This window comes from Aulonocara sp. 'chitande type north' Nkhata Bay, linkage group LG23, assembly GCF_057382095.1.
Source record: "Aulonocara sp. 'chitande type north' Nkhata Bay isolate Kocher_YH1m ecotype deep benthic linkage group LG23, A_spYH_male_GT1.1, whole genome shotgun sequence".
Classification (NCBI taxonomy): Eukaryota; Metazoa; Chordata; class Actinopteri; order Cichliformes; family Cichlidae; genus Aulonocara; species Aulonocara sp. 'chitande type north' Nkhata Bay.
The window spans coordinates 39878299-39905953 of record NC_141365.1 but is presented as its reverse complement, the minus strand read 5'-3'; the positions used below and the strand labels follow the sequence as shown (position 1 = coordinate 39905953).

The 27655-nt window shown below is 40.1% G+C and overlaps 1 protein-coding gene across 3 annotated transcripts in view; it reads right to left on the bottom strand.

The window, feature by feature from the left end:
* The window catches only part of LOC147302397 (interleukin-1 receptor accessory protein-like 1-B), a 346491-nt gene that overhangs the window by 120727 nt on the left and 198109 nt on the right, over window positions 1–27655 (bottom strand). For all 3 annotated transcript variants that reach the window (XM_086282654.1, XM_086282652.1, XM_086282653.1), the window contains one exon: window positions 13028–13102. In XM_086282654.1, coding sequence (XP_086138780.1) covers window positions 13028–13102 — 75 coding nt within the window. The remainder of the gene's footprint in view (window positions 1–13027; window positions 13103–27655) is intronic.

Here is a 27655-nt window from a genome sequence, read left to right as displayed (position 1 = left end):
TTATCTAATGTGATCCAAAATTATCTACATTATCTGACACCGGTGCTCTTTGCCCATACCCTTTCATCTTCTCATCAGTGCTAGGTTTGAAAAAAGCCTATATGATGGCAGCCAAAATGCTCTTAGTCACACTTCAGGATAGCAGAAACCAATGGCAGAAGTCAGCGTCTACATCCCTCTTTGGTCTATGGGTGAAATCTCAATTTGTCCTAAGGAGCCATGAGTATCAAATCCTACGTATGTTTTGGGACCAGGCACCTCTTATGACCACAGTAGCCTCAAACATAGCAGCAAGTTGCTAGCTAAACTTAACTTCTCTGGCACACAACTGTCCATGGTTTAAGAAATTACCTCCTTCAGGACCTGTACTATCTTCTTCCACCATCAGCTTTATGATGACATAATCAGTAATGACATGATATATATAACTAATCATTTCATGCCACTTCTGGCTTGACACCGCATGCAAAAATGTACCATTTGCCATCACACTGTTACATACCTACCAATGAATGATGATGGTATGGTATGGTAGTGGTTGCTTAGGCAATAGGCTAATATTGAAGTGACACTAAGGAAAACAGTACTCGGTGACCACATCACGACCAAAATTATTGCAACTGCGTGCAATCTGGTTGTTTCTAAAATGACTCTACTCTTTGTAGAGTCATTTTAGAGTGCGAGCGGTTGTAGACCTGTTCTGCACCTCACTTTAGAGTCAGGCTACTATCAGTTTAGAGTTAAGTAGGGTCAATTATACGCAATCTGTTTGTGATAATATGACAATTAACTGTGCTAAATCAGTGAAAAGGCAAATCTGTTGCCGTCTGTTGCAAATCTCTTGCCAACTACACAAAATACTTATATTCAGAGTCTAGCCAAAACTTCATAGATTTGAAACAGAAATTCCTCCACAACAAAAGTAGTGCTGCAGGATGGCAATTTAACTGCAAAATGACATTGGCGCAAAACAACCATTCTGACAGCTGGTTGACGAATGGTTGTAGGCTATGCTGGTTATATTCCTAAGTCCCCTACAGCAAAGAAACACATCACAGATCTCAGACTGCAAAGTGTTGGCAATCTGTCTGCATTTATTTCATTAGATAGAAATTATTTGAAGACCTTTATCAACCTGCCTGAGAGTGAGTGCAGTCAATCCAAGTCAGTTTGTGACAGTCTGGAGACAGATTTCCAGTGGTCGCCGCAACTCCTTGCATCTGTCACCTAAACTGAAAAAAATTCAGTATAATCACAGAGCAACCACCAATTTTTCCGGGTCGCATGGATGTTTCTAACTTAAAGACACTTTGTACCAACATGTTGAGAAAAAAAGACCTATTTTTTCATGTATTCAGAGAGTATAACTGAATGCAATCCTTACCATATAGTAAAGAAAGCAATAAAAAACCCTTTTGGCAGTAGAAATAGAAAATCAGTTGGGATTTGCAGAACCACCAAAACAGCAGCCCAGTTCTGCTCCACCAAATCTTTTCCTAATTCATCTCATCTCGTTCCAGAGCAGCATCTAGAATCACACATGCTGCAACAGCACAGGAAATCTCACTATTTATATTCAATGACTTTTCCCCTCTGATTACAAGTCAGGAAACTCTGCATTTGAAGTCTGTTGATCGATATTACACAGCACTTAAACGTCCCCCCGTGGGTGAAAAATCTTTTCATCTTTAATCAATTTCACATACGTGTGTCGTCATCTACATTTGCTACCTTCATCTATCAGAAGAAAGTCATTAAAACTGCATTTACTGCAGCAACGGTGGCATAAATAAACAAATCAACTGTCGGATTAGTTATAAGTTAAAACAGGACCACATTCTAGTATTCATCAAGACTTTTTTTTCTTACCTGCATTGCTTTACATTGTGTTTTAAAATGTGCTTGAAATGAGAGACCCAGTGATTGTCCCATTGGGTCAGTGCCTCTTATCTGCTGATATAATCAAGCCTGACAAAGGTAGAGGTTTTCTGACCTTCGTGAGTACCTACATGCAGGTGCAATGCAAGAACACTTAAGCCATTAAGCATAAAAATAGAAAACATCATCAAACCAGACTGTCTAGAAAATAGATGCTAAAGCTCAATTTATGATTAATAGGTCTACCCAGAGATGGAAAGTATTGCTGGCACAGGCAAGAGGCAGTATATCTTAATACTCAAGTGCTCTGGCCAGTTCGTGATGCTATTTTCTGCTAAGGGGGACAAACGCCTTGAGCCATTTTTCCTGTTTGCTGAGGCAGATATGATGTTGTGGGTGGGAGGAGAAGCAGAGCAGCACATGGTCACTGTGGTAAAATAGCTCGTCTTCTAAGGTCAAGCCATGATCTGAAACATGGCTGGTATCAGTGCTGCACTCACTGCTGCTCCGCTGGATCTGTTGACGAAAATTAGCCATCTTTGGTCGATAGAGCCTATCATCTCGTGACTGTCCCTGTCATTACTGTACTTATGTAAAACACTAATGGGAGCATCCCACCGCCAAGTATCCCTACCAATCACCACCAGCGACCCCCACCCCTTTCTAATATGACAGTAAAGATTTATACCTCCACACTGCAGGGCATATTAACCATTTGGGACAGTGTGCCGTTTTGTAACCACTTTCATCTGTAATAACCCAAGGTAAGACACCATCATATTTCATCCCCTCTGTGAATCTTAAATGAACCTGCTCACTTTTCCCCCCTTCCTCTGATGCTTTGCCCAAACTCCCCCTACCTTCATTTCTCTCTCATTCTCTATCCTCCTCTCTCCCTTTATCTTTATCTCACTCTGTCTTCCTCTCCTCCCGGGCCCTCGACTCATCTGGAGACTTGCCAGGAATGCAGATAGGATCACTCACAGATGTACAATAACTTGAGGGGAATAAATATGCCCTAATTGAGAGAAATGATGTAATATTGATCCCAGGGCCTCTGAACCTTTGGCATCGACGGAGCGTTCTGCCGAGCCCGTGACATTTAGAGGGATGGCTGGTGTGTACGTGAGTGTGAATGTATGTGATATTGGGAATAGGTGTTGTACAGCCAGAGAGACTTTTTTTTTCTTTGTGAAACTAAAAATGTGTCTTGTGGTGTGTTGAGAACTTCCTGCCTCAAATGATAACCCTAGTGTAAGGTAGAAGTGCAAGGATGATGTTTTCCCACCTGAGAATGTACTGAACACAACACTGAGCTGCTCCACCGTATAAAATAATGCTTTTTAAAAAATTCACTCTTAATTCGACCATAATTCACCAAATGAACATCATGCTATGATAAATAAAACTTGGAACTAGTTCTTGGAACCATAATCTTGAAGGGAAAATGTTTGCTGAGATGATAGATTAATTGAGAAGGACTAACAGAATTCATGTGTTAGTTCTTGTACGTAATTGGCTAAGCAGACAGACTGGATATCCAAAATCGTTCAAAGCTTATATGCTTCTCTGCAGTCCTCTAAGAAACCAATGACCCAGCTGTTTTACATGCTGTGACCATAGACAGTATCAAACATGGACTACTATGGGCTCTTCAGACACCGTCCATTGGTTTCTCGAATCTCTTTTTGAGACCTTGAGACGGGGCATTTCCGTCCCAATCTTGGTTTAAAAAAAACACGGATGTGACCAGCAAGGGTGGGTCTGGATGTGAAACATCACACTCTGGATGTCTGGAGTTTTGATCTCCTCCATACCTGCTTCATACCCTGGAGGACGGGGCTGTGGCTCCCCACACTCCCTAGCAGATCGTTACATGGAGAAACCTTTGGAATGCAAGCATGCTGATCCACACAGGTATGCACACAGGTGTACACACAGGTGTTCACAGACGCGGACTACAGCTTTCTTGGCTGCTGCCTCAAAGCACATTGTGCGCTGTCTATCTTGCGTGCTGCACAATATCGTTTATTACTTAGTATCTACTGATATTTACTGCTAGCTAGTTTATTGTGATGGTGCCGGTTTTTTTTATTATGTTGCTCTTTGTTGTTTGCTTTCTCTTCTGTTTTTTTCCCTCCATACAGGTGACCTGGGTGTTTTGGGGTTTTTTTGTTGTTTGGTTTTTTTTTTTTCTTTCTTCCCCCCCCCCCCCTTCTCACCGTCTCTTCTCCCCTTTGGTTTTCTTTCTCTCCCTCTCTTTCTTTCATTCTTTCTCCCTGTCCAATCCCCCAGTCATGTCTGTCCCGTTTGTAGGACCTGAAAATAAAATAAATTCATAATTATAATAAAGGTCAATCAAATGGACCAATATGGCAAGGCCATGATGATCCACTTGGTAAAATAAATCCGCTTGGCATCTTTCTTGGCCTTAAGACAACAATTCTGATGGCTAAAGATCCAAACGGGACAAAAAAAAAAAAAAAAAAAAAAAAAAAAAAAGAAAAAAAAGAAACATCACAGTCATTGCTAAACGACCTGTGATTAGTAAGTCGTTAGCCAATGAGCGTACCAGGGATAGTCCTCATTTTTGAAGCATTGTATGACCAAGATTCATAAATACAGACCCAAGATGAGCAACTGAGACCATAAGCCTGCCAGGAAAGTTTTTACAAAGGTCAAGAAAGAAACCCGTTTCCTGGCCTTCAGATAGATTGCTGGTTTAAGGCTGATTCACATAATCGTGACACTGACCCCTGTAGGCTCTGTGTAGGTCCAGCAGACACCCATGCCCTTTCCTTTAGGCCATCTTGCTTTTTTTTAGAGCATGATAACATGAATGTCTCCTGGTTGTCATCTTCTGTTCAGCCTTTGGGGAGACCTCAAGCAGAGTCTAGCTACATGTCGTCTTGTTCGGAAGGAATTCTTGTTCATATAAACAAAACTCTTTGTGGACGGATTAAATTCAGAACAGGAATGGTTGTACCTTCTGTAACAGGTCCTTAGCACTCTTTTTGATATCAGATTTTGGAATAACACATGCATCTTTATTGGAGGCTTCACATTTCCTAAAAGATTAATTTTGCATTCAGAGAACCTGGTCTTAAAAAAAAGTCAATTTCACAGCATAATTTATAGATTTCAAATTGGGGTGATCATTATATCTACCTGACCCTTCAGCATTCACATCCGTTCTCTAGGACCTTTGGTATTTACCTTTAAAATGATCTACTACACATGTCTCTCTATCTGTTGCATGGTTTACCTTCATTCCACTGTGGACATCAATACTAATCATTAAAATATTGAAAATGGTACCTTAATCAATGGGAGGTGATTCCAACAGCCCACCATTAGGATTTCAAATCCATACAACTAAAGGAAGAAACCTGTTTTAGAATAATGGGATGAGGACTCATGATCATAGACTGATCGTCGAGCAACGACTTTACATTTCAAAAGCATCTGCTGTAGCTCCGACTTTCAACTGCATTCTGCCAGCGTGGTGAAAGTTGACATTTTGTCTGCTGCTAGGTGCAGTTAATCATTTCTTCCTAATGATGCTTTGTTTTGACAGAGGATGCAACAACCCACAAATTCATTATATCTCTCAGTTTAGATTTTAGATTTAATGCGAGGGTAAGTCAGCTTAGAGGAAATGGGAGTCTCACAGCAACCTGACCTGCACAGGAATAACAGCCCAACCTCATCATTACCAAATGATTACAAAATCTAATTTGATGTGGCTACTGACTTAAAAGTTAATTCAGGAAAATAATGGTTTTGTTCTGACTGAGGTACCCTCTGTTTATGTCAGTGGACTATGTAACTCCATCCTGTGAGTGACTGAGGACCAATTTCCAGTTGAAGTTGTTATTATGTACACACCAATGAATAGATTAGAAAGTTCAGCCTCTGAGAGCAGTGCAGACCCGCAGATTGCAATAGAGACTAAAACAAATGGATTTTCACAATCAGTCTTTCTGAGATGATGTGATAAGGTTTTAACTTTTGCAGTGCACACATTAGTGGTTAGAAATCTATTACTCAAAAAATTAAAGGAACACTTTTCAATCAGAATATAGCGTCAAGTCAGTTAAACTGCTGGGAAATTGATCTGGTCAGTTAAATAGCAGAGGGGGTTGTTGATCGGTTCCAGTTGCTTTGATGTTAATGAAATTAACAACAGGTGGACCCCCCAAAACAGGAATGGTTTTACTTTTTTTTTTTTGACATTTGTTCTCTCATCATCTTTTCTGACTGTTTTGTATTTAGCTATGGTCAGTGTCATAACTGGTAGTGAGGTGATACCTGGGATTGTGGAGACCTCAAGTATAGCCTAGCTACATATCTTCTGGTTTCTATTAAATTGTTTTCTCATATAAACAAAACTCTTTGTAGAACGATAAAATTCAGAACATGGATGGTTGTACTTGCTGTAACAGGTGATTATCGCTTTCTTTTTGATATCAGATTTCTGAATAATGCATGGATCTTCTAACCTCCTCTGGTGGGCCCTGTGCTCATTGTGCAGCATTATGGAGCCTTACTGGCATTTGCCATAGGACACCAGAAACTGCAGGTCCACCACTGGCACCCTCTGCTTTTCACAAATGGGAGCAGGTTTTCCCTGAACACATGTGACAGATGAGAAAGGGTCTGGAGCAGAGATGGGCAGTAACGCGTTACTTGTAACGCGTTACTGTAATCAGATTACTTTTTTCAAGTAACGAGTAAAGTAAGGGATTACTATTGCAAAAACGGTAATTAGATTACCTTTACTTTCCCACAGGAACGCTGCGTTACTGCGTTACTAAAACCGTGATATTTTTGCGAGAATGTCGCATGACAGTGACGTAAGAGTAACGGTCGTGACAACAGCTGTGTGCAGATCAACAGTGGATCATATATCGAGTACGGGAGAGAGTATGAGCGTGCAGCGTTTAAAGCATGGAAGTACTGACCTTACTTTAAGTTTGATTCCATAAAAAGTGACAAAAACATTAGTGTCCATTGTGTGTGGGAAGAAAACTTCTTTTTAAAGCAAAAAAACCCCCTAAACTTCCAAGCAAGCACCGAGTGCGACATAATGGGAAACTCACAGAGAAACTGCCGTATCCTTCCACTGACCGCTGCGGCACACCTGCACCAGGGTAAACCTCCGCCTACCCAACTCCTGCTTTACAGGTGAAAATAGAGCAAAAGGACCGCTAGTCTTTGATTTTATTTATTTTCTGCTGTGTTTTACTTGCATCTATTTGAAAGACTGAGTGTAAACACACAAAAAAAAAAATTTATGTGCTGGAATGTGTAGAAAATAGGTTTAAATATTAAACACATTTCTTCCAGTCAGAGAATGTTGCATATAATTAAATTTTTTGCTTGATGCATAAAGTTAAAAGATTAAAACTAATAAAACTATAAAAGTTTTAAAAAGAGACTTTTCCATTTGATTACATTTTATATGATGGATTATGCAGAAAAAGTAGAATTGGGCTGAAAGATCTATCGCTTTATTACCTATTCAGGTTGTAAATCGTGTTTTTAAAAAGTAACTAAGTAACTAAGTAATTAATTACTTTTGAAAATAAGTAATCAGTAAATTAACAGGATTACTTTTAGGGGGAAGTAATCAGTAATTAGTTACTGATTACTTTTTTCAAGTAACTTGACCAACACTGGTCTGGAGAAGCTGTGGAGAACGTTATTCTGCCTGTATCCCTGTTCAGCATGGCTGGTTTGGGGGTGGGTCTGAGGAGGCACAGATCTCTAGAGGCTAGCCAACAGGACCTAGATTGCCATTAGTTGGTTAGTTGCCTTAGATCCATTGCCAGACCCTACACGGGTGCAGTGGGCCCCTCCTGGTGCTTGATAATGCCCATTGAGTGTGCAGGAAGATCCTTTAGGATGAAGGAATTGATACCATTGACTGGCCCCACACTGGCCTGACATACATCTAACAGAACACCTCTGGCACATTATGTTTTTGGTCCATCCAAACCAGTTTGCACCTCTGACTGTCTAGGAGCCCAGTGATGCCCTGGTCTAGATCTGGGAGGAGATCCCCCAGGACACCATCCATTGTCTCATAAGGAGCGTGCCCTTATGTCAGGCATGCACACAAGAACATGGGGGCCTAGATGTACCATTTTGAGTAGCTGCAATAAAAGTTTGGCAAAAAAAACTAGCCTGCTGCATCATTTTTCGTCTGTGATTTTCAGGGTGTCTGAATTCAGGCCTCTGTAGGTTGATAATTTTCATTTCCGTCGACTGACGTCTGTATCAGTATAGATTTCCAGGACTATTTTTTTTCCAGTTGTATATATATTACATCAGAAAAATGCTGGTCAGTACAAACAGGACAAAAAAAAAACACCATAGCATGGGCATGTACCAGCAATAAAAACCTGCAATAGGCTACCACTCATCATCTATACGTATTCTACATCTATAAACACAAAGTGGAATGATGCTACATTGAAGAAAAGATAAGCACACATGAAGGTTTAATTATACTGGAACCTACGCCTGGCATCGGTACTTCAATTCAATGCTGTGATGTTTGGTTGCTCATTGTGGGTGTTTTGTGCAGACTCGTCAAGTTCTTCCACAGCAAAGTGAGAAAACATTTCTTTGTAGACCTGGCTTTGTGTACTGTTAATTGGAAGTAAAAGTATGTTCAGACAGAATGGGAAGCAAATGCTAGATGTGGCATGATGGCTTGTAAGGTCAGTGGAAAAAAACACAAGTGGGCGTGAAAAGATGCAAATTGCTCCTGTTTTGCAAAATGTTAGTTTGAGCAAATGCACATGAATGGTGCCAAACCAAACAATGAAAACACAGTCCAAGACTAAAGCCACTCAATAGTTGCGTCTACCTTCCTTTGGCCACAATTTAGTGCAATCCGAGAGTGTAAAAAGATGTCCTGTACACAGAGAGAAAGCCATTCAAAATGTTGCAGACATATCAACTGGTTTCTGGAGCATCCTAAATGGAGTACAGGGATCTACTTTTACCAGGGTGTATTCTTGACCTTTGACCCTTTCCTGTGTTCACAATTTGTTGTTGCGCTACCCCACATTGTTAACTGAAAACCATAAATTCACTTCCATCCGCCCAGAGACTACCAGAATACACTTTGGGAAACAAACAAAATCCAAAACAAAGAAGTTTGGGATGAAAAAGCAAACACACCAAAATAATCAATTTAATCACTGAAACAGAAAACAACTCTTGAGATTTGCAAAATATTAGAGACTGGTGATGTAGAACAGCTTCTTAAAGTGAAGCACTTGTTTTTAATCTTGAAAGATTAGGTAGAATTTGAACAGGAGGCTCAGTAAAAAAGAAAATAAAAAAGTTTGTTTTTTTTCCTCTGCTGCAATTTCAGAAAACTCGCTGTCGAGCGATAATGTCAAGTGGCAGGGGATGAAGTGTGATATCCCGAGGATTGAGGTGAAGGGATTGAAGTTTCAACAGCCAATCAAGATCACAGGGGATCTTTCTGGGTTTTCCCTGAATGAACATCACAGGCGGCGTGCCACAGTGGTCGTAAATTCAATCTAAGCTGAAGTAAAATGTCAGGATAGGTAGGCCGGGAGTGACATGTTAGCTCTGCATAGAAAATAGGATTATAACAAATCAAATCTGGAAGACGCAGCAGCAGAATAAAGGCCCAAAAAAGCTGGTTGGTTAGGGTTCAATCCATGGTTGAGTCCGCTTTACGAACATAGATGAAAAACGAACGAATTTAGTAAGATTACCAAAAACATATTCATGCATAAAGGAAACGAACCTCCCCCCAACCCTAAATTGTTAAACTATTTACAAAGCGTACAGATTAGCAGTACAGTAGAAACACTTGTCCTGCAGTAAGTCTGCTTAGCTGTACTCCAGTCGATTATGTGTACAAGACAGAGTGAAAGCAGTGTGCAGTGACATGTCAGACTGAATTACAGACGCGAACTGTATCTGATCTGTCCCACAGAGAAAGCAGCGGAGAGACATGCCCACTGAGGGCCTGCATGAGAAGAGCATTTACACAACATGTTTTAATCAAGCATTTTAAATGTAATCAGTTATAACTGAGGAAGCACATCCATTAGGAGACAGAGAAGTGAACGGAAAGTGCATGCTGATTAATTGGGACCCCCACTCCACAGATCCCTCTGCTCTCTCCGTTCTTCCCTCGAGTTCCGCAGCGAGCGCTTGAAAAGTGTATCTCCGCATTTGCCTTTTCACACTCTCGTCGCTCTCCCCGTCTCACCTGCCTAATTAACTGTCAGCTGAAGCCATTTGTTCTTCTATATTTTATGGAAGAAAGAATAAAAATAAATAAATAAAATTCCACCCGAGCTGCCATAAACCCTGAAAGGATATGCTGGGTTTGACTGGGCTCTCTGTGGATGATAAAAGCGCACTAGGCCAACACTGAGAAGAAGTGATAGGAGCTTGTACTGGCAGAGAATCAAATAGGTGTTCATATATTATGTACACAGTGCTGCTGACTCTGTGTAGAATATCAAAGGGTGCAGAGGTGGGTGAGGAGCATTAAAAAAACCCTACAGAATTCTGGCTAATCCTTAACCAGTTAAAACTAAAATGCAAATTTAAAGGGGATCTTTCATGCTGTTACAGTGGCAGGATTCTCATATGAAACATGGAAAGATTCAAATCATGAAGTCAGAGTATGAATAAGTAATATATATGTGGGGCAATCATGGCTCAAAGAGTTGGCAGTTTGTCTTGTAACCGGAAGGTTGCCGATGTGGCTAAACTGTAGCTTGCCTCCACCAGTGTGTGAATGTGAGAGGAATTGTAAAGCGCTTTGAGGGCCCCGAAAAGCGCTATATAAATGCATCCATTATTATTATTATTATTATTATATAAGCTAAAAGCTCAAATTTCATACTGTTTATTCCACTTTTGGCTCTGTATGACATCACTGAGCGCATACATGCCTAATATGGCACAGACACGGAACGGAAGCCACACCCACAAACCATCTTTTATGAGGGGCAGCCAATCAGAAGAGAGTTACCTTAAAGGGATAGTTCATGGAGCTTAAACATGAATTGCTGTACAGATAATAAAAAAGATAGATAATTCTGAATAATGCAATGCTACTTTATTACAGGCATGTGCTCAAAAATGTGCATAATAGGTGCCCTTTAAATGCAGCCTGGTACAATTAGCAGTGAAAATGAAGGGCTCAAAATATTCTTTTGATGAAAAATACAGTAAAAGTACAGTTTAGTAAAAACATATCTTTTCTACCTTTATTGCCTGTTCTCAAAGCTATCAGGTAATGGATTTTGCAAACCATCATTATCCACTAAGAAAACTTAATCAGATGAAGAAAACCAGGGAGACTTTTATCCATCATCAATTTAAGGCTACAATGACTTGCACCTATTTTCCCATTGCCACGTTTTACCTCTGCGAGACCGTTTTGTTCATCGCCCATGACAAATTTACTTCAAAGGAAGCCTCCATCGTGACCCATTTTCTCTTCCACCAACAGCCGAGCTTTTGCCCAATAAGGCACAAAGCGGGAATTTTCCCATGAGCCCCCCTTGCATCCAAAGCTGGTAAGGCGAACGAAAGGTACCGAGGCGGCCACATGAGGCGGAATTGGAGGCAATCACTTGGAGTGCTGCTAACATAATACACTGAAGATGATACGAAGAGAGATTATGTACTGACTCATTAAAGATGAACAAACACAAGCTGCATCAGTGTTGCACAAAATAACCAAGATAGATGTGATGAGTGTGAATACAATGAAAAGGCATAGGATTGGAGGAGAAAGAAACACAGCGGACACGGCTTTTATACCAAGTGAATCACTTTCTTTTTCATATACAGATGTGATAAATGACTCATCCTTTTCTATCTTCTATCCTTCCTGATAAAAACTCAAGGTCCATTCACAAAAGGGCCAGGAAAGTAAAAAGACCTAATTGAAATATTGCATATTGAACAGTGCTTGGTAGGGATGTCACCAGAACTGATATTTCCAGTAGCTTTCTATACCACAATTCTGAAAACAAGAGGGCACTTTCCTGATACCATGGGTAATATAGGAGGCAATTATACAGAGTGGGATTTTTACTAAGATAATAATAATTGGTACTAAAAATTAGATATTCATTTGCAAAGCTGTTTATACCAACAATGACATCTTTCCCTCCTCCTCCTGCAGACACACGACTTCACACAGCAGCTACAGACAGACAGGCACACAGTCCCTCTTATCCCTAGCCCCTCCCACCACCAGCAGCTGAACTCTTGAACAGCAGCAGAACAAACTTGCTAAAGCAACTTAAAGACCGACACCCCTGTCTTTGTGAGAAATTTCTAGGGGCCTGTAAATCTCCTGTTTCAGCAACGACGAAACTGTTATCATTAATATTGACCAAGCTGGTGTTAACATTACCATTTAACTATTAGCTCTCTGGCAAGTCATGATCAGGATAGGGGCTAGCAGCTATGGCTAGTGTTAACATTATTGTTGGAGCTAGGCAGTCCTGCCCATCTGAAATGATAACGGACAGCGTTAATTTAACAGGCAGAAATGTGTTATGGTCTGTAAGAGCAACTAGACAAAAACAGTGGCGGTCAATAACAACAAACTTAACAACTATTTTATCAGCTATGATCATACTGCCAACTCAAAACCTTAATGTAGAACATGAAAAAAGCTAATTATATTTAACATTAATTGCCTGATAGATACTGAAGAAAAAAGAACAGAGCAAAAGCAAAGTGGTAATACGTAGAAGTAACTCCTCAATAAAAAATATTGTATCCAAGAGAAACAATGTGGTGCATATTCATAGAGGAAGAGCAGAATATCCCCAGCAACAGCAAGGCGACATTTACCAAGTATTACACTACAAATTAAGAAACTACCATTGGGGTTGTTACCTAATAATATCTGACTCTAAAACTTTCATCCTACATGGACAAAATAAGCACATCACTCCAAAAAACCAAAGCTAAAGTAAAGTAGAACAGGACCTACTTTGAAGCGCCAACTGGCTAATCTAGAAATCTGAAGCAATGCCATTGTGTAGCGCAAGCTAGTGCGACACTGTATCCTCATAAAACAAGCGATCACTGTAGGGAATGAAACGAGATTTCTTACCTATTGCCATTTCTATGATGCTCATTTGGCTCTCTGAAGGGAAAAGGATTTTTGGCGGCTTGTCTGTCAGGGGAGCTGTGAAAACACAAACAGAAAGAAAGAGAGAGCGCATTAAATTCCACATCTTTTCTCCTCGGTGGACTGTGGGAGTATGATTTATTCATTAAAGACCACAATAAAAGCGTCCTTTAAATGGGAGCAAACACATGGAAATATATATATTTAAATAGTGGACAGAAGAAGAAGGAGAAGAAGGATGAATTACCCAGTCAAAGCTTTAAATATCAGTGTGCATGCTTTCAAAGCAGAAGCTACTTCAGTACTAATGCCACTCATTCTTTGAGTAAGTCACGATACGGTGCCAACACGGAATACATTACAAGCTGTTTTGTATATACAGGGGCTGTGCAGCTACTCAACCATTTCCTAAAACACAGTGTAATGTCAGGTAAAAAAACAAAACAAAAACATTTGCAGCTGCAGTGGGCACGGGAAGGTCGAGAGCTGCAGGAAGAGATGCTGTCCTTTCAGCTGTGTACAGCTCATAATGACTGCAACACGGGAGTTTCACAAATGCTTACAGTACAGCAACAGCGGTAATATTAAAATTAACCTAAGAAAAACAAAACCGCGCGAGACCAGCAATGAGATATAAATGATCAATATGTCAGCCACGAGCACGTTGCTGATTTAAAAGCCTATCACATTTGACACGAGAACAGCCTTCGGTCCCAACTCCCTTCGAAATGCACCAACTCCAATTAGACAGCTGCTGAGTAACAAAAGACGTGCACTTAGAGGCTCCTCATTATAATGATTCCCTAATTGGTTCTAGTCTTCAAAGTGGCATCGGAGAGGTTTTCTATCTTTGCACGCTTGGAAATACTCGGAGGGTTGAGGCTTTTTTTTCTTTTTCCATACAAATGAGTTGCGGTTTGACTGCAGCAGCGATCGTTGAGGTGAACCTGGGAAAAATGAGCCTGGGTTTAGAGAGTCGATCGACAAGATGGAGGCGAGTTTTTTGGAAATTTAAACTGAGCTGAAATCCCACGTAATATAATTCAGCACAACGCGAGATGGTATCATAAAATGTGTTATCCCAACAACCGATCCTTCGTGGGCACTCAGATCTTCATTTGGCCTCTGTGTAGAGCAGCAAATAGCAGCTGGGAGCTTTATGATGCAACTCAAAACCCTTTGAAAATGATTTCTCACTGATGCTGCAGGCAAGATTCTGTCTTGACGAGGCCAGTAAAACACATTATAAAAATTATACTATTTTGGTCGAAGTATTTGGCTCGTTTTTCAAGAAAAGGATAGTTTTACATCACCCATTTTAGCAGGTGATGTAACTGGTACTTATATCACTTGGTACATGGAAGTTTCTTATTAGTATCTATAGCTTTGTAACAAATAGTGCTTACACTTTATTTTAAGGAGCTTGTGGTCAACAGTTGTTGCTAATTAGCATCCACAGTGGTATTGCATTCCTCCTTTGGCTGTCACTATGAAGTACTTATTTGTAATTTCTGCCTTATTCTGTTATTAAGTAACAGATTTTAATTTTATTAAGGCTTAACGTTAGATTGACCCTGACACAGGGGCTGTAGCTGGCAGCTGTCTGCGTCACTACGTGTTTTTCTGTGTAATCTGACAAATAACATGAATTTTATGTGAACAAACTGACCCTTGAATAAGTCTGCACTCTGGTTTTGGTGAGTGAGGTTTAACTACTTAATTTCTGTTACTTTGGACTAATTAACAGGTCTGTGCTACGCAGCCTTGCTGTATATGCTAACACTATCAAATGTCATGATTTTGACATTTTCTATAACACTCACATCTACTTTCTCCATTTGTTTGTTTTTCCTCTAATTTACTACATGTGTTCAGTTAATGACTTTACTATTACCAGATCATCTATAATCTCCTAATGTTAACCTTTACAGCAATCTCTTGTGGTCCTAGTGATTCTTTTCTCTTCCTAGTTTCCATTTCTTTTCCATTTTTTCTTCATGAAAGACTCTGTCAGTTTTATTTTCTACCACATGCTAACCTAGTTTGGATAGCTTCTGTCTGCATGACCAAAGTCTGGATTTAAAGTTTTAGATTTTGGATTGGTCACTGTCCAGCACCTGCACAATGATTGTTTTTTTTTTGTCTCAAACTATTACATCAATAAAAAGGAATTAGGAAGTCATTGACCCCAAACTCTAGGTGGCTGTGTAGTGTAGTAGCTTGGTGAAGCAGAATAGAATAAGTGGCTTATAATGACCAAAAAAGAGATAATGTTCTGTGATGATTCATGCTATTATGTAAGCCATTATTTCTAATAGTGAACATGTGCACAATAATATAAAATGTCAGCAGACAATATGCAGATTTACAGTTGCAGTGAAAGTTACAAAGGTCACTCAAATAATTACGAAATGTTGCCTCCTGTTCTGCCACATCTATGGATTTGTTTGTTTAGGCCTTACTAACACAGGCCCAGAGACCCCGCAGCTGTTACGGAAAAATATGTATTCCCTGACAAGTTGATGAGTGGTTGCTGGAGGTTGCAGACAGTGGCTGGATGAAAAATATTATGAGATACTGCAAAAATATCTTATTGCTTTGGTCACTAGTAGATTGCCGCTGTCGCCACAGTATGTATAGAAGACTCCAACTTGTCTGCAAACACTGGCCAACTAGTTAGGAAGTGGAAACCGAGACAATTTGCCTTCAAAGCAAAAGTTGCCCTTTTCAGGGTAGGACGACTTTTCTTTTTGAAGGAAAACATTCTCTAGTGTTTGCCGCTCTTTTTTAAATTTCACTACCGCTCAGGTGTCAGAGGCAAGTGTCTTCCATGCAAACTATTATTGATTGTAGCCATCTCCTCATGACCTAAGTAATCATAACACAGTTTGTGATGCAGCACCATCTTTCATCGATTTCACGTAACCAATACTAGCAAGCTCCAGTAACCACTTGCCGAAAGGTTGGCAATAAACATTTTCCCCTGGTGACCAGATATTGTGGGTCACTAACTGATCCTCTAAGCCTGTAGTGACTGACGCCTCACCGAGTTTATCGGGTTAAGTTGGGTTGGTTATAAAATGTCTCCTGTGCTGAAGCCTCATAACTTGTTGCCCTATTCATCCATCCCTGCCTCCTCCCTAAGAGGTTTTTCAGCTCTAGAAAATAAATACACTACTTAGAAAAGCATCTACAAGGATAGTAGATGTTCTTGCCCAGTAAAGTGTGCACTTTCAACGAAAAAGCAAAAATGACTTGATTGACTCATTTTATTTTTTATATAGTCGATTTAATCTGAAGAGGATGGCTGGACTCTCGGGAGAAAAACATTTTGAAAGCATCATTTTAGAAGGAAAAAAAGGAATAAGAGTTCCAATGTCACAACAACTGACCGACAAAACCATACTGTGGCCTTAAAAAAAAGAAACGCTCATGCAATGAGTAGCAATATGAAAGCAGGAAAATGCCTCGGAGGTCATTAATTACTGTAAAAAAAAAAAGGTCCGCAGCAAATTATGCCTGTGCCAGGCATATTTCAATGCTGTATAAAAAAATTAAAAAAACCTCATTACCTTAATTACCTTTTTCTTGATGAAATATGCTTAGATTATTTTGTTTCATTATGACATGAAAAGAGAAGTGAGTTTTTTCCACTCCGATGGTTTGTCTTCTGTAAGACAATGCTGATTCTGAGGAGAGGAGATGGTGCATAGGAATGTATTTATAGAAACATGAAAAGAGAACTGAGCCGAGGATACAAACATCAAACATGGAGCCACAGCTCACTGCATATGCTGTTACTGTAAGGTGCATTTGTTGTGTAACTTCAGTTGTACACTGTAGTTTGTATATTAAAACCAAAACAATACTTTGTCATAATTACTCAAATCTATAAGATCCAATCAAACCCAAAGACCTGTTCTGTTGCGCTGCTGCATGAACAATTTTGTGTCAAATTAATATTGCAAGCACTTCTTCTTTTCAGCTGCTGGAAATTTCATTGGCCGAGCTTTGCATTATGGAGAAGCAATCCTCGCTACTGCCTCCAGTAACACCTGGAGGTAGGAAACCATGATAGCTACTGAAGTTACACAATCGATTGCCAGGATGCGAAAATTGAAAATGTAGCACAGGGTTGGAAAAATCTGAAAGCTTTAAGAGTCCTGCTGGCACCAGCACCAGGAATACCAAAAATGTTTGCCCTGTGGCGTTCATACAGCTGTACACAGCAAAAAAAGTGCGAGAATTAATTTCTAATCATTATTTTAAAGTCAAGAAAATGTGCTCTCTACAGCCAATTAGCTTCTGAATATGTTTGTTCAAATATTCTCAAGGTCTACATACTTCTGGAAATATCTGCGTATATACTGACTTGGGGTTTTCTAACTAGGGACCAAACTCAAAACTTGATTTTATTTGAAAGATCATATCAATCTTCGAATATTACTGTACAGTATTGTGCACCTTGGCCACCACTCTTTTCTTTACATTTGGTTTCCAAGGAATTCAGATGGTCTCGAGGAAACTTTTTTTGGACACTGGCTTCTCTTCCTTGCACCTGACCATTTTCAGAGGAATATTGTTGTTCTTTGTTTGGTTTCAAAGTCACTTAACACTGAATCATTCATGAATACAAACAGTACCTAACTCAAAGATAAACCAGCGTGTGTCGACAGATACAACTTTTTCCATTTCTTTATCTGAATCTATGAAAAATGCAAAAGACAACACATTTTGACAGCATGCAGTATATCCTTAATAAAAAACCCAAAAGGTTAGAGGCCTATAAAATTATCTACAAGAGATGAACAGTGTCTGAAAGTAACATCCTTCAGAAATAAGATCCAGCAAAGACCTGACGCAGGACCTGAGAGATACACCTTCATTTGATCTACTGTTCACTGAAGCCTCATCGGAAATGGTTTCAGTGGAAGGGTGGCTGTCAAGAAGCCATTTTTAAGGAAGGGAAACGAGATATGCCAGATTACAGACTTATTAACACTTTCATTTTGTATGTAATTTTACCATTTCACTACTTTTTAGCCGAGGAAGTTTCCTTTGACCTTTGCAGCTTTGAACTTCATGATTACTGGGCAAACAGGATTAGTCCACTCAGTCTCAGTTAAAGGGGCATGACACGTTGTTCACTCACTCAACTTGCACTTAAGTGGTTTGACTTTTTTTCTTTTTTTTTTAAACGCAGAAAAGTCATGCTTAAATTCAAATGTGAAGGCTAGTTTTGATTTGCTGTTTGCACCGAACGAGTTCAAGGTGAAATCCCAAACCTGGAAGGCAATCAAAGTGCCGATGTAATTTTTAACAAGCTCAGAGAACACGGGGTTGATTCTTGGCAAAAGCGGAACCATTTCGAAGCTAAAGTTAACAAAGTAGGAGAAGGCTCTTTAACTGTAGTAGAAATACTGCCCTTCACTGAAATCAAGGGCACGCTGCTACTGATATGCTGTTCGTCAGTGGGATCCCAACATGCTGGAAGGCATGCAAACGCGCATTCACACACAGACACACAAAGTTGAGATGCATTAGTGAAGCTGGCTGGTCTTCAAATACAAAACCATAATTCTGTGGTGGGTTATTATGAGTGGGAGTGGGCAGGCTTTTCACCGGGGGGCTAGAAATACATCCAGGCTGACCTGTTTCCCTGCACACAAACACAGATATATTATAAGCACATTACACACAGTCGCACACAGCCATCCGTGCACACATCGACACTAAAAAGCTTGATGCTGGCATTAGCTGAGGAGAAAATGGGTAACCCTTCCTTTTACAGTCCCCTAAATACAAAGACTTATCACGTTCATATAAAGTAAATTATAGTGTTTTGTGAGGTAGAAAAAGCAGGTGAGTGCAGAAAAACTACACCTGAAATACCCTTTATGGGAGAATATGGCCACAAACTGCACAAAAATAAGTAATTTATTGGAGCATATTATCCAACTGTCTCACATTACAGTACTATGCAAGTCTTAAGCCAAAGAGGAGACTTCATATTTTAAAAGTGGTCTTGAGCAACAGGCATTCTGAAGGTCCAGAGAACCAGAGAAATGTTTTTGTTTGTTTGTTAAACAACTGCACACTGACTTATGGGTTATTTAAGCATAAAAAATAAACTTAACTTAAGGAATGAACAACCATCTACACATAACACATCATATCTTCTTGTTTCTTTAGATGAATCTATGAAAAAAACCAAAAATAACACAGTTTGACAGACTTAAAATAATATTTTCACACCAACAACTGGATTCCCAAAGAGCTATCACTTGAAAACATGTCTGCATGGCACACAGTGTCCTTGTATAATTAGAGGAAACTGGACAAATGGAGGATAAAAGATGAAATGACAGGACTAAAAATCTCTGTCTGAAGTAAAAAAAAAAAAAAATCTAACAAAGAACTGACACGGACCTGAGAAATTTATCTGAGTTGATCCATCTACTGTTTACCAAAATCTAATTAGAAATAGTCTGATTAGAAGCGAGGACATCAGGCAGAAAGAGTTCAGGCCAAATTACACAAGCACTGGACTGACAATCAGCAGCAACAGGTCTCATGGATGTTTGGTTAAAATCATGATCAATATGTATAAAGGAGGTCAGGTTGTTATGATTCTGGGCTCCATTTCAGCCAGTGGTGTCGGAGATCCTGTCAAAATTGATTTAATAATAAACCCAGAAAGGTACCAACAGATTGGTATCCACCATGCAAAGTGTATCTTAGGTAAAAACTTTTTCAGCATGACAATGTAGTAAAAACATATGAAAACCACACAGTGAACACTGTCAGTCATGGATCGGCCTCCCCAGAGCTCAGACCTCAACATTATTGAAGCAGTGCGGGATCATCTTGACGGAGAACAAAAGAAAAGGGAGTCGAACATCTAGAGAAGATCTTTGAATGTCCTTCAAGAAACCTGGAGAACTATTTCTGAAGACTACTTAAAGAAATGACAAGAAAACTTGCCAAAGAGCGTTTAGACTGTGTTGAAGAATAAAGGTGGTCACATCAAATATTGACTTTCAAGCTCCTTAGAATTGCTTCAATAAATCTCTGTGCTTATTACTCATTTACCTAGCAAAATACAAAAAAAAAATGAGGGTTAGCACTAGACCACACGTGTCGAACTCCAGGCCTCGAGGGCCGGTGTCCTGCAGGTTTTAGATGTGTCCTTGATCCAACACAGCTTATTCAAATGGCTAAATTACCTCCTCAACATATCTTGAAGTTCTCTAGAGGCCTGGCAATAAACTAATCATTTGATGACCCAGGGTAATATCTAAAACCTGCAGGACACCGGCCCTCAACGCCTGGAGTTCGACACCAATGAACTAGACTTTTGCACAGCAGATTCATAAAATAAACCTTAAAGAGGTGATTTTTAAACAAATATGTTTGTTTGGCTCCTCAAGAGTTGTGGAACAAGCCAAATGCCATCAACCTTGGTTAACTACAGTTGTGCTTGATGGATAACAGAACCATCCATAATTCTTTTTAAAGAATTGGTTGCCTATTTTCCTAGAAAGTACCCAGTAGTATTCTATGTACTTAGCTACATATTACTTGCTTATTACCACCGGTAATTACCTAATATACTACAAATTATCATGTATTTATAGGGTATGTTGGGTTACCAAAAAGAAAAAGAAAATGCCTCAGAGGCCTTGTGATCTGCTCTCGCTATGATCACATGATGATGGATGGAGGGATGAAGTAATGAAACAGAAAAAAAGACCTCGTTCTCTCCCATTAACTCCAGCATCACCTTTCTCCCTCCACCCGTCCATGCGTCGCTCGCTCTATGTCTTTGTAGCTCTGTCTGTCTGTTGTAGTCACTCTCAGTGATGAGAGAGAGGGAAGATGAAATAGTGGGAGAGGAGGAGGGAGGAAGGGAGAGGGTTGTGGTCCTCTGTTCACACCTCATTAAAGACCACTTCAGCAGACATAGATTAAGAGGAGAAGCGTGTATGTGTGTGCATCTGTGTGTGTGTTTGTTTGTTAGCTTGAGATCGTTAAAGAAAAGATGCAGCGCGAGTTCCACATGAGAAAATAAATGAAAAAGCAACTTGAAAGGAAAACCTTGTTAGTCACACATGTAGAAAAGAAGAAGAAAAAAAGCTTCGCTATCTTGGAGTCTTTATATATCGTAAGCTCGAAGCCTCTCATGTTTCCTCTCAGGTTTCTTCAGATCAGACACAACTAGACTGATGCAAAGATGGTGCATGGAGGCATTTTTAATGTCAATAACAATCGCTGACTTCAAAAGACAGTAGGGTAATGAAATGCTAATGTATTTATGCATTAAGATATTTTAATTATTGTGAATTATGCTGAGTTTTAATAATTATTATTACCTGCACACATTTTTGGTAATGATAGAAGTTGCTGGACAGTTTTTATTTTTAACCTGCCACTTGACAAGCTGCCAACACTATGATGCTACCATGATAAGAGCGGCTGCGTAAATGCTAAATTGGCCATTTGACTACTAAATCAAATTGAAGGACTTTTTATAACTTAATAGATTAATGACATTAAATGATTTACTTACTGCCAAATCATCGCTATATTAAAAGATGACAGCAGTAGGCCGAGCGTCAAAGTATGTCCTTTTTTTAAACAGAATCTGACATTTCAAAATCAATGTGTGAACCAGCTCAGCTGACACTGATACATTAGCAGATATGTCATTAAAGTGCAGACTGATGGAATTTAAAGCGTTGGATAGGTTGGCAAGAACGTCTTCAAACTGGACTGAAGCCGAAGGGAACTCTGCAGCACTGGGAAGGAGAATAAATTTGTCAGCAGTTGTCAGCGGCTGTTAAAGCTTTGAAAAGGTAACTGACTACCTCAGGGCAGATGGCATGCATGGTGCGAGATTCTAGACAACCATGAGAGAGAAGTCTCCCTAAGTCACTTTGTCAAAAATTGTTTATGCTAGTAAATGATATCAAACATGAAAACAGTATTTGCTTGTAAACTGCTGGACTTAAACAGTACTTATTGCACATTGGCCACCTTGCTAGGTAGAACTGCTCAAAGCAAATATCTAATCAGCCAATCACATGGCAGCAACTAAACGCACTTAGAGATGTAGACTTGGTCACAACAAACTGTAGAAGTTGAGGTGATTGCACAATAATATTGAATGTTAAAGCAGGTGGGCTACAGCAGCAGATGGCCACATCAGGTGGCAATCAATTTTATTTATACAGCACCAAATCACAACAACAGTTACCTCAAGGCGCTTTATACTGTAAAGTAGACCCTAGAATAATACATACAGGGAAAAACCCCAAAATCTAATGACCTCCTATGAGCAAGCCCTTTGGCGACAGTGGGAAGGGAAAACTCCCTTTTAACAGGAAGAAACCTCCAGCAGAACCGGGCTCAGGGAGGGGCGGAGCCATCTACTGCAACATTTTGGGGTGAGAGAAGGAAGACAGGATAAAAGACATGCTGTGAAAGAGAGCCAGAGATTAACAGAAAATAAACGCTATAATTCACATGGGCTCACCAAAGTTAGACAATAGAACATTAACTGGTCTGAGGAGTTGATTTCATTTGCGGTGTTAGGAGGGTAGGGTCAGAATTCGGTATAAACAACAAATGAAAACTGTTCCAGTTACTGCTGGTGGTGTAATGGTGTGGAGCATATTTCCTTGGCACACTTTGGACTCATTTAAATCCCATAGACTACATAAGTGTTGTTGCTGACCATGTCCGTCCCTTTATGACCACCTTCTGATGGCTGCTTCCAGCAAGACAACACACCATGTCACGAAGCTCCAATATTTAACTGGTTTCTTAAGCATAACCAAAACCAACCCAGTACTAACAAGGTGAATCTAATTAAGTGTCCAGCGTGTGGGAATTTCATTGGCTGTCATCAAGTACTTGGTAGGTTTTATTGTGTAGTTTTCATTTTCATGGATGAATAAACAGGTTAATAGACTAGAAAAGGCTACTGTAAATTCTTACTGTGAGCTCAACTGAAGGAAAGGTGTTTCCATCACCACACAAAAGAACAAAAAAAACTGCTACAATTTTCCTTCATCACAGAGATTTCACGAAAAGCGCTGACGGTACAAAATGTGACTCGTCAGATATAGTGTACGGTGCTCAGCGGGAGTGAAGACGGTGCGTTGCCTGTGATGTTGTTGTGTGGGAGTCAGATTATATAGTTCAGGCAAAATGATTTTTTATTTTAACGGGAGGACTTAGCAGCTGTTGCCCTGAAACATCTGGCTCAGGGCTGCAGGTTAAATAGAGCAGAGTCAGGATGGATGCACTTACTGACGATTATGTTTAACCGCAACAAGAGGAAAACAACGAACTATGACTAATATATTAGAACAATTGATCTTCACAGCCACAATTTGCAACTTTATGAAAATTAAGTGGCATTATTTTATAGAATTACAAAACTGTGAATTGAGACTTTCTAACAAAAGATATCTGCTTCTGTCTTCAATCAAAAACTGTAGTTTCAATAACAGAGCAGGAACCTTTAGATAGACCTGTGCAGCGTGTGCCCCATCTCTCAGCCAATAGCAGCTAGGACACACTGCACGCTTATCCAGTTTATCTCATAATGGCCTGAAGTGGATAAGCAGTAACTGGATGAATTTGTAGGTTCAAAATCGTTTTATTTTGTTTACGACGGGCTATTTGACAGATTGATGAGCAAAAGTGGACAATTTCTGAACTAGGACTGACAAGTTGTACAAATCGATCTGGACTGCAAAATTAGAAATGACAAAAAGTATTGCAGGGAGTGGATATATTAGTAAAGACATCTTTGAATAACATGAGTTGGTAGAATTTAAGGAGTCAGTTTTCTACTGAGACCACGATGATGCCAAATTCTACCTCTCTTTTGCGGCTCTCTACAGTAATCATTTAAATGACCAGTGTAGTTGTGGGATTGCTACTAATTGGAAAGTAGGTGGCTTGATCCCCAGCTCGCCTAATCCGCAGGTCGAAATGTCCTTGACCGAGACACCCTGAGCCGCCCCAATGCATCCATCCAGATACGGATATCAGCGAATTAGTTATAAGGAACAGACTATTACTCGCCAAAACTGGTTCTTGAATGGGCTTTTAGTATAATTAATGGCATGCTATGCATCAGATAATTGTACAAAGACCACAACCATGACATTGAGGTCCAGTTTGACGAATTAAATTAGTTTCGACTTAGGGTTAGCCTAACCTCTACTAGCCAGGGTCTAGTCTAACTCTAACTCCAAAGCTTAGCAGATAATGACAACCTAAAGCTGTCTGTATAGTTAGTAATGCCCCTTGTAATACAATCGCTAAGCCTCAATAAAAATAGCTAACAGTATCTGTGAGTACCTGAACTGAGGTAGGCATTGAGTTGTTGTTAACTGCACCCTTCTGCAAATCTGTTTATTTGTGCTATATATTTGGGAGTTTTAACATAGAAGCCTCTCAGTAATACTGCACTCCTAACATGTGCCTGTAAACAAGGCAGGATGCAGCCATGGTTTTATTGCTACTCTGTCCAATTACAAATACACCTCAGCACCGTGTTTTCGACTCCTCACCTATCAAATTGTGGCGATGGTGTTCTCACTGTGGCTTCAAATTACTGTTCTTAGCTGACAGGTGTTCCTGTTCTTATCGGCCGATCGATGTTCTTCAGCACATCACCCCCTCGCTGTGCTTTCATGTTTTCATGTCCGGCTTTCGCCTCTGACTTTGTTCATTAATATCACATAGTAAAGTCCTATACGTTTTATTGATGGAAAGCATCACACAGGCAGTCGTGCACCCGCAACTTCTGCCGCCGACAAATCATATCGCGCAGATCAGATGGTGACTCGCTCATTCTTAATATGCAGTTTGAAAAGTAGCTGAACCTCGGCGTTCCTTGTCGAGTTGCAGCCACTTGTTATGATGGATATTTTTGAGGTGCAGAAGATAAATCTCCTATCTGAAAGAAGATGCTGCTTGTTAAAAATAAGCTAGATGCTCCGGGAGAGTCCCCGAGCTGAAATGGTGATCTCTGAAAGCAGTGAAAAATAAAATAAACCATTCGAGAGAGGGGGGAGAAAAAAGAGCTCTAAAGAAATGACACTGCCATACTCTCCAAGGGTACTTGTTGAAAAATACCAATATAACAACCCTGCAGGAACAGAATATAATAAGGGTATATTTCCTTATTGAAAAAGGTGTTGTTTTAGAAGATCCATCAAAACAATTGAATATGAGAGGGCTCACAGGATGGGACAATACATTCAGGGGAAATCACATAAATCACATAACTGCAGGCATTGGGAATAGCTGGAGTGAATTCACTCTCCGGTGAACGCTCTGAAAAAGAAGGACACTCCACATAATTACTCACAATGGCCATATATGTTACACACTGAGAGCTTTGCAATAATGAAACCTCTGCTTGAATCTGATGCGGGCTGATGGTAGACATCTGCAATGCCGAAGATGAGAAACTGTGCGCACACAGATCACGTGTGACTGATCACATGCAAACTAAAAAACAGATTTGACTGTTAATTAGCAAAGCCTGTACTCATCGCTCACCTGTTTCCTCAGCAGGGGCCACCAGCTTCAGATATGTGTTATTCATTTGATGATAAGGATAAGAGTGGGAGGTGGGAGAGGAAGGAAGACAGGAGGAGGTGATGCTGCAGGCCGCCTGGCCTAAAATATCCCAGAGGGGAGGAGTTGAAGGTGAGTCAGAGAGGAAGGAGAAGTGGTAGTGGGAAAGCAAGAGTTGGAAGAAAGCTAGAAAAATCCAAACTAAGCATGCAAAGACGCCTTGCTGTTTCGCCAACGGCGAGGCGTGCGTTTGTGTGCAGAGAGCACTTTGGGTGAAGATGCTTAGCGATGGAGGCTGATGGAGGAAGGCAGGTGGGGTTAACATGTGAACCTGCGTCTAGCTTGCTGACAGCTTCGTAGCTGATCAACCCGCTTACCCTAAATCTCAAAATGTCTTAGTAGGTTGAGTAGAGATGACAGTTAACTAGTTACAGTCAGTTTGATGCAGTTGGCTTGATTCTGCAATATCAAATCCAAACTCTGACAAATATTTGGAGACATTTTATATTTGCAGTGAAAAGTTGTACAAAACACTGATTATTCTTTATTAAAAACCGAACTGATACAGGGAAGCACTGTTCATGAAGCTAGCAGGGCATACAATAAGATAAATGTGAGGAATCTACAAGGTTTCATGCTTTTAAAATGATTTCCTGAAAATAATTCTGCAGCACTGGATCAGACAATCTGATGTTCTGTAATAAGACTATAAAGCTATTCAACTGGCAATCCAGAAAGAGCCTCTTCCAATGCTGTTCATTGTGATTTGTCAAGCCAAACAAGGTAAAAATATTATACAGTATGTCTGGAGCTGTTATGACTAGGGATGGGTATCGTTTAGGTTTTATCCGATACCGGTGCCAAATCGGTACTTTTGAAACGGTGCCGGTGCTTAAACGGTGCTCGAACCGGTGCTTAAAGAATGGAGAACACAAACTTTGTCCAAAAACCTCTCATGTTCAGCTGTTTTTTTTTTTTGTAAAAAGATAACAATGTTAGCCTTTTCTGCAGCTATGGGGCATATATGGTATCACTCTTGGCTGGAAGCAGTGCTTAAACAATGGAAAAAAAACACAAACTTTGTCCAAAAACCTCTCATGTTTAACTGTTTCCCACTTTTTCTTTGGTCATTTTAGCCTTTTTGTCCAGGGTGAAGGGAGTATCTGCCATCAAACAAGAGGACAGCCGCATGTAGCTATGATGATGTTTGCTAGTTCACCTTACATGCATTAATGTAATAACGTGGTTAGCCTACTCAACGTAAATTACACTCGAACAACATTAAGCGACTCACGCAGAGAAGAACGGCTGCTGCTGCATCATCATCCTCATCATTTCTGCTACACTGGCAGGGCTAGGGGCCAGGACTCTATTCTTCGGGTTTTTGGGGGATGTTGCTCCGGGTCCGATAACTGGCAACCCACCCAACGTGCACAGTGTGAGGTCTCGCAGCAAGCTATCAAATACGGCGCATTTCTCGGCTTTTAAAAAAAAACGCTATGCGTCGCCAGGTGTTTCATCGGATTCGAGGTGTTACCTCCTTTGACAGTATCACAGTATCAGCTTAAAGCACTTGTTGCTGCTGAGTTTGCATATTTTGCTGTGAAGTACAACCAGACTTTTGACCGCTTCGCCTTGGACATTTTTAATCTGTAGCTCTGCTCTAACTGAACGTACGTACCTGGCCCCGCCTACTATCCTGGGAAACGTAAAATGATTGGCTAGAATCTAAAGTGTATCACAGCTCAGGAAAAAAAAGCACCGAAATAAAGCACCGAAATGTGCGCTGCTTTTCGGTCTGGTTACTACCGTTGGACACCGGTACCCATCCCTAGTTATGACCAGAGATGGGCAGTACCGCGTTACTGTAATCTGATTACTTTTTTCAGGTAACGAGTAAAGTAAGGGATTACTATTGCAAAAACGGTAATTAGATTACCCCGTAGGAACGCTGCGTTACTGCGTTACTAAAACCGAGATTTTTTTGCGAGAATGTCTCATGACAGT